The 13,093-nt window shown below is 41.1% G+C and overlaps 1 protein-coding gene across 1 annotated transcript in view; it reads right to left on the bottom strand.

Annotated features, from left to right (window-relative positions):
- Positions 1 to 8,811: 8,811 nt before the first annotated feature.
- aplf (aprataxin and PNKP like factor) overlaps positions 8,812 to 13,093 on the bottom strand; it is a 36,016-nt gene continuing 31,734 nt past the window's right edge. The window contains exon 11 of the mRNA XM_007892281.2: positions 8,812 to 10,639. Coding sequence (XP_007890472.2) covers positions 10,437 to 10,639 — 203 coding nt within the window. The 3' untranslated portion in view covers positions 8,812 to 10,436. The remainder of the gene's footprint in view (positions 10,640 to 13,093) is intronic.

The raw sequence follows: 13,093 nt of genomic DNA, 5'->3' as shown, positions 1-13,093 counted from the left end.
TAGTTTTAATTTGCAGATGAGTCCTCTTGCACTGTCAGTTTTCACTGCTGGGAAATAACCGCTGGGATTCATTTCACACCTCAGCTGTACAGAAAGCAATTACAGACCTTCATGTACAAGCTTGTACATTCCAGTGCAAATCCTGAACAGCAGATTAAATTAACATGTATCTTTATTGCAACTTTTAGATAATCAAATTTTTCTTCTCCCCATAAATGTTTTGTTTGAGTGAATTCAACCTTGCGGCTTCCACCTGATTCCTCTAAGGCTCTTTTTGTTCGGTGTGCAAGCTTTCAGCCACTATCGCTTCCTTCCGCTTCCTCCCTCCTTCCTCCACCATGCCACACACACATGGAAATTTCTCTGAATTTTCACTTAGCAAACTTCACAGCCATCGAGCTAGGAGCCGGGAGCCAAAGAGGAATAAAAGCAAGGGGAAAAAATGAGCGTAAACACAATTGAAGAGGTGAGTCTTGAAAATGTTCCTTTTCCCTTGAGCTGCCTGCATCATCTGGTTGCATTGCCCGAGGTGCCGTCCTTCAGAAGAGATGAAAAACTAAGGCTCCGTCTGCTTGTTCCGGCTTTAACTTGAGGCATCTCATCTAAAGAACAACAACATCAAAAATTACATTTCATGGCAAGGCTCCTTTCACGTCAAGAGGATGTTCTAAGACACTGGACAGTCAGTAATTTGGACCCGAGCTGGGGGTTGGGATCAGGATGGTTGAAAGGCAGTGAGGGTGGGGGTAGGAGGGTGACTGAAGGGGCGGTCGAGGTGGAAGGTCTTGAGGCGGGCCTTGAAGGAGGCAAGGGAGGGGTTGAGGAGAAGGGACTGTGGGATGGAGTTCTAAAGGATGGGGCAGAGAGGCTGAAGATCCAATCGGAGATGGTGGATTGAGTCAAACTGAAGTGTATCCCATTATCGTAGGCTGAGAAGAATTCTAAGTATGTTTAGTTTCTTTTTCCTTCAGTCATGTAAGAAATTCGGGCTTCAGTCTGTAATTGCGTGGCGAAACATTAGGCAAGTTCCTTTACTCCACACGTCTCTATTTGCCTAACAGTAAGTAGGAAACCCAGTTGGGGAATCATTTTCCAGGGGTAATAATCCATTCAAAATAAATAACTAAAAATAATAACAATTTGTTCACCTAATCCATGACTGTTTGGTGCGCAATTGGCTGCCGCGTTTCGCCCACAACATATACAATCAATTCATTTTACAGTATATTCTGTGAAGCGCTTTGAGATGTCCCGAACATGTGATAAAGCGCTATATTAAATGCAAAGATTATTATTATTCTCTCACTCACTGTTTCTATAGAATAACGTGTCATGGACTTTTGGTGTTTGACAAACCGTGCATCTGCACAGTAGTTTGTGTCAAAGACTGGGAGAAGAGTCTCATTAAATCCTAAATTTCTCCATCATTTTGGCTTTCTCCAATAACCTTAGACAGTTTGTAAAACTGATCTTTTTAGTAATCTGGTTAGAATTGCTCTTTAGAAAGCACTTACCAAATGCAAATCCAGTGACTGTTGTTCATACAGGTGAGAGAGCCTTTGACTCTAATCCATTAGTCATGCTCCAATTGGTTCTGTTTATGTATCCTCTGCGGCACATGCAGGCTGTGACTGTGCAATCTACTGTAGTGAAACCTGTTTTCTGCAACCACTCAACGATCTGGACCAAAGTGGTCTTTATGTGAAAGTGGTCTTTATGTGAGGGTGACCTCTGAGTAAGGGTTTGTTGACCAGCCTGATTTTTTTAAAAAAAACATTTCCACAGGCCCAGACTCTCCCTAAATGCCTATCACATTCACCAACAAAAGTTGTTTGACGTCAATGACAAGAAAATCATTTTTAAAAAAATCGAAATGTTTTGATGCAGGAAGTAAGTTTCAGAATTATTGATGCAGCAGCAATCTTCAAACTACCAAGTTCAGCTATTTTTTTTGACAAAAAAAAAGGATCAAAGGTAATCTGGAGAGAAGGTTGTCATCATTTCTTTGGTCCCCTGAATTTGATTTGATAGATGTATGTGTATTTTCTCTTTGCTTTCAGTATGAGCTATTAAAGGAAAAGCACAAGGTACTTTAGTGCACAATTGCTACCCGCACTACTGTTTATTATCTGCAGTAGTTGGTATCACAAAAGCAAATTACACATTGTGTTTCTCTCGGATCTCAGCTGAAGTCCCAACAGAATCAAGTCTTTCTGAAGCCCAGGTATGCTCTATGAAGTGACTCGCCTTTTATTTGTGCACTGAATAATGGCTCTCGCTCAGACCCATCCTTAGAAATTACAGACAAAATCCTAACTGCAGTTTGGGGCATAATAATTCTAAACAGCCATTATGCCCAAAATCTCTTCAGTTATGACTTTCTCAAGAAATTGGTAAGAGAGTTGCTTTAAGCTTTTAACAGGCGCCATTCACACCTCACAAAGGAAAAGCAGATTGTACAAAAAGCTAAGTAAGTATCACACTGAAGTGCGTTAAAGGAAACTGATTAACTTTGCTTATTTACGCTGGAAACACAAGGCTGTCTTTTGATGAAAAATCACTAAATAATAATTCTTTCATTTGATTTCCTTTCATGCACCTTTCATGTCGGGAGGTTGTCTCAAAATGCTTCACGGGATATACTGTTAAACCGAGACATTAAACCGAGGTCCTATCTGCCTGTTCAGGTGGATGTTAAAGATCCCATGGTGCTATTTGAAAAGAGAAGGGAGTTTCTCCCAGTGTTCTGGTCAACAATCCCCCAATTAAAACTGGTCACTCACTTCATGGCTGTTTGTGGGACACTGCTGTGTGCAACCAGGTGCGGTGTTTCGCACATAAAATAAACAGTCACTCCATTTCACAGTATATCCTGTGAAGCACTTTGAGACATCTCAACAACATGATAAGGCTCTATATCAAATGTAAGGATTATTATTAATATTAAGCAAAATTATTGTATTCCTGTACTTTAATTGACACCACTCTAAGGCAAGTTGTATGATCTATCAATCCTCGTCATTATTAGTCCATTATCAGAACTAAAAGCCGCCAGGAATTGTCTTCATCTAATTGGGTTCCAAGAGCATCTTAGATATCAAACTCAGTATTGTTGTCACTTCATATCAACCCTCAGACACAGTTGGGAGGAGTCGAGTTTGGACTTTCTTCAGCATCGCTTATCCTGGGTGGCTGACAGGCATAGATGTTCGTTTCAATGTTCGTTTCCCCTCTCCCTCTTTAGTCTCCTCTGAACGGTCCCTTCCCAGAATAGTGAATGCTGCTGCAGGATGGATTGTGATAAGGATTGCTGCTTTGTTTGAAGAGAGATTTTTTGCTTTGTGATGTGATCTGTCCGCTCAATTCCAAACATTAATCCAACAACTGTTGGTGGTGTGGCTGTTCAGTCATGATCAAATAATGATCTCCCCCACCGCACATGCCTGTTAAAGCCAAATCCATAAGAACACTTTTAAAAGGGAAATGGATAAACACTAGAAAAAATATGAAAGATTACGCAGAAAGGCCTTTTACAGATAGCTCCACTGCGGGAGTTCAAACAGGCGTAGGCACGGTAATCATAATCCTTGCATTTGATAGCTCCTTATCACGTCGTTTAGATGTCTCAAAGCGCTTCACGGAATATTACTGTAAAGTGAATTGACTGTGTATTTTGTGGACAAAATGTGGCAGCCAATTGCGCACAACAGTGTCCCACAAACAGTCGTGGATTGAGTGACTAAATTATTATTATTGTTAAGGGATTATTACCCCCGGAAAGCGATCCGCCAATCGTCTAACAACCGGGTTCCTACTGACTGTTAGAGGAGAGTGGAGCAAGGAAACCTGCTTAAGGTTTTGCCCAACCCGGGAATCAAACCTGGGTCCTCTTGCCTGCGAGGCGAGTGCTCTAACCATTACACCACAGGACTTCTTCAAGGCTCCTCTACACTGCACCCCTCTTAATTCCAACCCCACAGCTCAAGTGATTACCCTTAACTGTGTAGAGCTTTAGGACGTCTTTCCGATATGTAAGGTGTTATATAAATGTAATTTAATTGTTTTTGTTTCAATTTCTCGTAAATAAATCTTGCTGCAGGACCTTTTGTTTGGAAGTCCTTTGTGTTCAGAGATTCTCACCTTCTGCGGTTTCAATTTAAAATTACAATTTACTTGTGTCTCTTGCCTTGGAATTCCTTGATTAAACTGACCACTCTCTCGCTCCAAAATTTAACCGGTCAAAATGAGCATAGTTTCCTACCACCACCACAAGCTATCAAGTGTTTCTAGATCCTGAGCATTGCTTGTGAGCTGCGCTGTTTGCAAAGGCTGATGTGCTGTTGTTATGATGCATGCCTCAGTGTGCCGTTGTTATAAGGTATGTACGAGTATATTATCCAATTGGAAACATTCCTATTAATTAAAAAGTGAGATGTGTTCACTTTCGCTGAGTTTCCAATTAAAATAGTATAACACTTTCGTCGGTTTTCTTTCAAACATAAACTTGTCGCAATACATGGCAAATTTAATAACCATCTTTGCATTTGATATAGCGCCTTATCATGTCATTGAGACATCTCGCAGAGCTTCCCAGATTTTTACTGCAAAGTTCAATGATTATATTTTTGTACACAAACATGGCAGGCAATTTGCACACAACAACCCACAAGCATCCATAAAGTGAAACCAGTTATAATCAGCTCCTAGGGTTCAACACAATGAAGGAAACCTGTTAATTGATAACCTGTTAATAATAACCAGCCTTATTATTGCACTGTTAAATTTTTACTCCAAATGAAAATTCTACTTATATTAATGCAGTAATTAACGCTCAGTAATTTTTTCAGTAAATCTTTGACCATCATATGTGAAAGGGTGACAGCCAAAAGGAATCATTACATCTGAGGTCCAGTTCGTGTTTGAAATGACAATTGTTATCAAATGCAATTTAACTGTAACATCAACAGGAGTCCTGTAGCAGATGATTAGAGCACTCAACTCGCAAGCAAGAAGATCCAGGTTCCTTACTCCACACGCATGTTTACCTAGTAGTAAGTAGGAACCTGGTGGTTAGTCAATTGGTGGAACGCTTTCCGGGGGTAATAATCCCTTAACAAAAATAATAATTTGGTCACTTGATCCATACTCTGTTTGTACAACAATGCTGTGCAGACTCTTTTTGCCCACAAAATACCAACCAATTCACTTTACAGTATATTCTGTGAAGCGCTCTGAGATGTCTCAATGACGCGATAAGGCGCTATATCAAATGCAAGGATTATTATTAATAATGCTCTACATAGTGACATTTCAGAATTAATTCAGTATAACGTTTAATTTAACATCGAGAACGAGTTAAGATTATATGAATGAAAGGTGTTCTCTGCGAAGAATGCATTGCTACATTTAGCTCCGCTCTTTTGAGGCTGAATGGGAAGGCAAAACAAGAAAAAGTACCATTTACATATGCACACTCCTTCTCCTGTCTGCATTCTTCACTGGTTTGCAATCAAGTCTCATCGCATGATTTCCTCCTCTAAATAAATCTTCCCCATGACATTATGATTGCGAAGCTCATTGCATCCCTCAGTTTTGCCTTCCTTTGAAATCTCTTAAAGGTCAAGCTATGAATCATTCAACTAAGTCTCAAGTCATCTCATCTTCCGTTTGCTTTTCAACTTTGGTCATTCATCTGCGTAGTTCTTTTTTATTTCATACCAAATATCCAAGATGAGTGATCCAAAACACCCCAACCCCCTCTTGTCCTGTACAAATTAAACTCTCATCTCCCCACAAAAAAAGATAAAGATCCACATCTTTTTAGGTAGCAGCTATTGCAAACATTTCAGAACCCCGATGTTTCACTCAACATGTTGGTGTCAGTCAATCTCAGCTACTAGTGCTCTCAGCTTAGTTAGATGGTTGCGCATTCAAGACCCCCTCTCACTCCACCCTCCCACTGGCCAGGGCTTTCATCTCATATAGTTAGTGTACTGCAAAGGAAGAGTAGCATTGTTGGAGGTGCCGTCCTCCAATTGAAATCTTGAACTGCCGACCTTTTCGGGTGGACATTAAAGATCCTGTGGCACTATTCCAAAAGCTAAGGGAGTTTCTCCCGGTGTCTTGGCCAACAATCCTCCCGGATAAAATTGGTTATTCCCTTCACGGGTATATTGGTGGGCACAAAATCGGCTGCGGGGTTCACCTACAAAATACAGTTGCTACACCTTACAGCAAATCCTGCAAAAAAAAATGTTGGTGGGGGTGGGGTGGTCCGCCAGGTGTCTGATACATGCATAACTCCGTCACCATGTTTAAGCGGATCCAAACCGAACAGAATTCCATGCATCCCATCTACACATGGAAATTCCAGAGAGAAATTGTTGGAATGGAATGCGCACTCTCTTCCTGGGGGTTGAAGCATCCCGGAAAGTGTCAGGCATAGATAGGCAAGACCCAAGGCTTGATGACCACAGAATGTGCATTGGGTACTGCTGAAGTCTAACCAGCTAAAACCGCACAGCTTGCCATCGATAGCACTGTCTGGTGAGTTTTCCCGCTGCTTGTCCTGCTAGGACTACCTGCAAAGCGCTTTGAAGTGTCCTTCTGACGTGAGAGGCGTTGAAACAAATGCAAGGATTATAATTATTACGTAAGTTTGGGTGCTGAAAAGCAATTAAGACAGTCTGTGAATATATTATAGAATGAAGGTGAACATAAGAGTCATCGAATACGACACTGCAGATCTCAAGAGCAACAAGAACCTAGCAACTCACCATAGCAATGACACATATCAACATGTATCACTGGAGAATGTTAATCTTTCAAAGGAAAAAATTAAAAGGGTTAAATTACTTAACCTGAATCGGCAGCATTCGTTTTGATAACACTTTTGCAGCACCGAAGGAGATCACTCTGCCCATTGTGTCTGTGGTGACACTAACTCCTCACTGGAGCTAATCCCATTCTCATGCTTTTTCCATATAATAGAATAATTCTTGTACACCTCCTCCTCTCCCCGCTCCCTTGCTTGCCGTCCATCCCCGTCCTTGAAAAGCCCCCCCAAAACATTACTCCCTCACATGAAGGGAGCTACATAAATCCAAATTACTGCTTCTCAACGTTCCCCCCACCCCCTTGCGTGCATCCTAACATTCTTTCCGTCACTATTGTTACTGATGATAGTAGTGTTAGCACTCTAACCTCGGAGTCAGAAGGTGATGGGTTCATATCCCACTTGAGGAGTTGAATTTACATAGTCTAAACTGACACATGCAACACCAGAAGTGTGCTGATGAGATGTAAACCCATGTACTGCCTGTTCAGGTGGACGTTAAGGATCTCATTCGAAAAGACAGCCTTGTCTCTCCCGAGTGTCCTGGCCTACAATCCTCCAAATAAAATTGGTCGCTCATTTCATGGCTATTTGTGGGACATTGCGCGTGCGTGAGATCGCCTGTCTCCCATCTGTGTGCGCGGGCACATCTAAACCTCATTACAGTAAGCAAAAGTCACAAAAACACTTGATTTTTGGGCATCTGCAAACTCGAAAATTGCTAAAAAAAAACAATGAAACGAAGACCAAAATAAAATCCCACAGAAGTTCAAAGTAGTGACATTTTCAGGAGAACAAAGTGGGATTTGAATAGCACCATTGCTTCTTGTACTTGGCACGGGGTTTAAGTTTCATCTAAAACTCAAGAGATCCACTTCACACGGCTCCGCACATCTGGCGTGGCCCAATGCCCAATTGTAACCAGACAGCTTTGTGCTTCCTATGCCCAGCTTGCTTTACCAGTTACCAACTTGGCCCAGTTATCAATTATTGTCTCCAAGCTGCTTGAACTCACATCAATAACAGCTTTGATCAAACTGTTCCCAAGTTGCATTGGCTCCAGCTGTCACACCGGAACCAATACAACACGAATGTGCACGCAGAGCCTCACATTTGGAGGTTGCGAGATGAATCGAAACCTTCTCTTATTAGTATAAGTGCAGGATTTTGTGATACAAGGCTGAATTCAATGACTAATTGGTGCATCTGTCCTTTGGATGAGACGTTAAACCAAGGTGTCGTCTGCTTGTTCAGGTGGATATTAAAGATCCCATGGCACTATACGAGCAGAGAAGAGAGTTTTCTCGCAATGTCCTGGCCAACAATAGCCAAATAAAAATTGGTCACTGACTGCATGGCTATTTGTAAGACATTGCTGTGCGCAACTGACTGTTGTGTTTCGGCCACAGAATACAGCTAATCCACTTTACAGTATATCCTGTGAAGTGCTTTGTGATGCCTCGACAACTAATAAGGTGCTATATCAAATGCAAGAATTATTATTATTATAATAATCTTGGGGACGGGTTTGCTGGGAGGGGTGGGACACCTAGAATAGGCCAGGCATGTTCTCACAGAGACAGCATGAAACTGGAGAGCAACTTAGCACAGTCACTTTTTAGTCGTGGAATCAAGCAAGAGTCTAAAGAGGTGAAAAATGACTGTAGGTCAAAAAATAAAAAAACAGAAGCGAAAGAGAAAATAGTTCAGCTAGTTTGCAGGTAGCGCTCTGGGACTCTACACTGCATGGGGGTGCTATATAAATGCAAGTTATTGTTGTGTTACATCCTAAAACACATTTCAAATCAAAATATATTACCATCTTATTTTTCTGAATAGGGCTCTCTCATTTACAATTTGCTGTTCATTAACAGCCTCTCTTAATGCAATCATGGGTGTCTAGTTATACAATTGTAATTTTGTTGTTGTTGTGTTGCCGGTGGCTTCACATCACATGAGGGAGAAAAGGAGACTAATTTCATCAAGTAAGGTTTTATTGAAAAATAACATTCTTGAATTTCACCAGTGTGTGCGCTAACCTCTGTATAGTGTAAAAGTTGAGGACATTTTTCCATTTACAAAACCAATTTCCACTCACTGCAATGTAAATCGATCAGGATTAAGATTCCGAAATAATGACATAACATAAAGTAGTGTGGACCAGTTTCAAATTCCCTGCCTTTGTTCCAACACCACAATGGCTAGTTAGTTAGTTAGTTTAAACTGAAGTTTGAAAAATGCTTTCTCATTAGCATAATAAGTTTAACATTAAAGATGATTGAACATTTAACCACACACACAAACAAAGGTGTAAGAGTTTCTAAAAAAAAGTATATTGCCTTGTTAATGTTTGATAAAGTACAAACGGGAGCGGGGAGAACGGGTGAGGGGGGCTGAATAGGGTGAGGGGAGAAAGGGTGAGGGAAGATGTTCAACAGAGTAGTCGTGCTTCCACACAGTGTTCGCATTTAAACAGCGGGGCTGGTGTTTGTCTCTTAAATCACTGACACTAATCATCGTATCATTTCTAGTAGGCTGTGCAGAAACAGAGAATTTGCTCTTTTGTTATAGACACATGCAAGTCTACGCTTGTTAAAAATCACTCGATATAAGGGGAAGGAGAGATGACACTATATTGGTCAGTAATGTTGCAGGAGGACATGGAGGAGATGACATGCTGTACGCCCTCTCACTGTACTCAGGTAAACTTTACTAACAAGTAGAATTTCACCCCTAAAGTTTAAAGGATCTCTTAAAATGCACTCACTTGAAGGCACTGTATTATGTGGGGTAGTGTTCTTAGATGTCCTCCTTACAAATGTGTACATACTAGCAGTGCTAACAGTCAAGGCATCACGGGCCAAGATCAACCCCATTGACAGCTGACATCTACACATTTTACATCAGGAGTCACTGGATAAGAATCACAAGTAAGAAGAACGCTTGCTGAATTTTCCCCTCCTGAGACTAAGGTATCCTGAAGTCAATTATTGTACTTCCAGCTAACGAACTCAGCATGGATTGCAATTCTATGGCTTAGTGCTTTTACCACTGGCTACTGGGAGAGCTCAGAGTAAAATGTTAGTGGTCAAAATGCTTCACGCCTGGAACTCGAGTCCCTCAATCATCTTTCTGCAAGACTCATTTTAGCTAGTGTAGCATCCAAAGTGTCCCGTTTTTATACCACACGTCTGGAACTTTATTGCTGTGCAGCTGTTTCACCTTTCTCTCATAGCAGAAATGCAATGCAATTCTGTCACTGGGGTTGTGAACCCTGTAGGATTCTGAAGCAAAGCTTCCCTTTTCTCTAACGTTATTGAACAAGGTGGAACTTCCTATCTAAATATCCAAACAGAAATACTCTTCCAACAGAAGTCTTCATCGACTCGGAGAATGCTCAAAACTGATTTCTACCATGACTCACTCTTGTGAAGCAGAGAGATGTTGACTGAGGAGCAGACATGTCAAGATTAAAAAATATAGAGTTCCAAATACTACCCGAATGTAGAGGAAACTCAAGCCGAAAGGAGAAATGCTATCTTCAGTGCAAACAGAAGGAAAAATCAATTTGCAGTGCTCAAAATATAGAGAAATGGAAGTCTCATTTTTTCTTCTTGATAAATGTATTAGCTTCTTTTACTAAGGTATCAATATCCTCACTGCCCGAACTTGGTTCCCATTCTGAATCTTCATCAGTAGGCTCCAAATCATCTTCATCATCTTCATCATCTATAAAACTATCATTCAGACTGTATTCATTGGAGTTGCCGTCATCATCATTTTCACCAGTCAGAACACTTTTACCTATGAAAGGGAAATAGTATTTTTATGATATTATTATAGTTAGTATCCTTATAGAACAACAACAAAATTACATTTGTATAACGCCTTTCACGTCGGGAGGACGTCCCAAGGCGCTGGACAGACAGAGTTACGGACCCGAGCTAGGGTCGGGTGGACAGAGGGTAGGGGGATCGAAAGCACGGTCGAAGAGGAGGGTCTTGAGGTGGGTCTTGAAGGTGGCGAGGGAGGGGGTGAGATGGAGGGACTGCGGGATGGAGTTCCAGAGGGTGGGTGCAGAGTGGCGGAAGGCCCACCCTCCTATAGTGGGGCGAGCAAGGTGGGGGACGTGAAGCAGGCCGGAGCCTGCTGAGTGGAGGGAGCGAACAGCGTGGTAGGGTTTAGGAGGTCGGAGAGGTTGGGGGGAGTAAGACCGTGGAGGGCTTTGAAGATGAGGGCCAGGATCTTGAATTGTATCCTCTGTGTGATGGGAAGCCAGTGGAGTTGAGCAAGGATGGGGGTAAACACTCAGTTTACTTGAAATAAATGTAGAGAAAACCACAAAAACACATTTAAGTCTATTATGCACAATGTATTAACTGACTGTAAAGGCAAGTATGCATGTTTGTGTCAGCCAGGCTCAGTTAGTAACAGTCTCGCCTCTGAATCAGAAGGTTTTGGGTTTAAAAATAACATATTACATTTGTATAGCGTATTTCATGTTGGAAGGACGTTTTAAGGCGCTTGACAGTCAAGGGTTTGCATCCGAGTTAGGGGTTGGAATCAAGAGAGATGGAACGTAGTGGGGGTGTGGGAGTATGTTTAAGTCCTGCTTTCGGCCTTTGAATTCATAGTTTAGGTTGACACTCCAGTGCAGTGTTGGGAGCGCGCTGCCTTGTGGAGATACCATCCTTCGAACAAAATGTTAGATTAAGATCCTTAACTGCGGACGTTAATGATCCAATGGAGTGACTTGTACAGAGGAGTTTCTTCTAGTGTCCTGACCAAGTCCCCCAGATACATTTTTGCATTGGAAGATTGTCAGCGAGAATCCCAGGAGAAACTCCCTCCTCTTTTCAAACAGTGACATTGATCTTCTACCCCTAGATGAAGAAGAAGCCAACAGGACCTTGGGTTAGCATCTCATCTGGAGTATTTTTTAAAAACTGTTATTACAGTTTAAATCAATCCATAGTTTCTAAGTGGTTTTCAGTTATGAGTCGGCCAGACTAATAACACTGCCACATTACAATGGAGTAATGTAGCGTATTGGTTAGCATGCTCGCCTCGTAAGCGAGAGGACTCCGGTTCGAATTCCTGGTGGGGCAAAATCTTAGGCAAATTTCCTTACTCCTCACGCCTCTGTTTAACCTAGCAGTAAGTAGGAACCCAGTTGTTAGTCAACTGGCGGATTGCTTTCCGGAGGTTGATTGGATCCATCTAAAAAAAATTTGGTCACTCAATCCAAAACTGTTTGTGGGACACTACTGGGCACAATTGGCTGCCGGGTTTCACCCACAAAATATACAGTTAAGTTTACAGTATATTCTATGAAACTCTTTGAGATGTCTCAATGACATGATAAGGGACTATATCAAAAGCAAGGATATTATTATTACATATGAATGGATGTTACTTTTCTTAGTATTATTATAAAATCTGCATTAATTACTAGAAACATTGAGAGGAACATGTATTTTTGTTTTTATCTCTGACAGACTTGTGGTTTATTGAGGGAATAGTTTGGTATTAAATTAAGAGATTTCTGCCAGGTTAGTGCATGCTCATTCTCCTTTTCATGCAGCACAGGATATATACCCTCAAAATTCCCTGTGGAATACTTTGAGATGTTTCGACAATAAGCAGCTATATCTAATCCAAGAGGTTATTATTAATTCCAAATTTTTTTCAAACACTTCTCACAGAGCTCAATTTCCCGAAACTCGTTTTGAAAGCAGCACTTCAAATATTTTATCTTCCTCCATACTAGTCTAAGCAGTAACTCCAACTATGTTTGTGTATAGAATACAGAGTACAGAGCAAAGGTCTACATTGTACAGCAAATATTGTGCGAAAGCCAGCCTCTGTACTTTGCAGTGAATCACTGTGAAGTGCTATGACATATCCTTCTGACGTGAATGGCACTCTATTAAATACAAGGATTATTATTATAGAAACAGTTGCATCACTGATAAAGCTTTCAGGGGCTGCCTTGAATTTAGATTGAAAGATATGAAATAAACTCAAACTTGTTGTCCTATTTTGTGGCAAACTGATTGTTGTCTAGTTTCATTCATTCGAGCGCAAACATGTCCAACACCTTTCTTTTACTGTTACTTTAATTATCTCAGCAGCTCACAAACTGAACAATTTACTCCACAAATCTAGGTTATCTTTGAGTGAGGTTATTGCAGACAGTACAAATATAAATCTAAACATTCGAGTTCCAAATGTTAGTGGAGTGAATAAACCAATTTG

Source organism: Callorhinchus milii, unplaced genomic scaffold (genome assembly GCF_018977255.1).
Source record: "Callorhinchus milii isolate IMCB2004 unplaced genomic scaffold, IMCB_Cmil_1.0 Scaffold3, whole genome shotgun sequence".
NCBI lineage: Eukaryota > Metazoa > Chordata > Chondrichthyes > Chimaeriformes > Callorhinchidae > Callorhinchus > Callorhinchus milii.
Note: the sequence above shows the minus strand (reverse complement) of the source record. Positions and strands in the feature narration are given on the sequence as shown.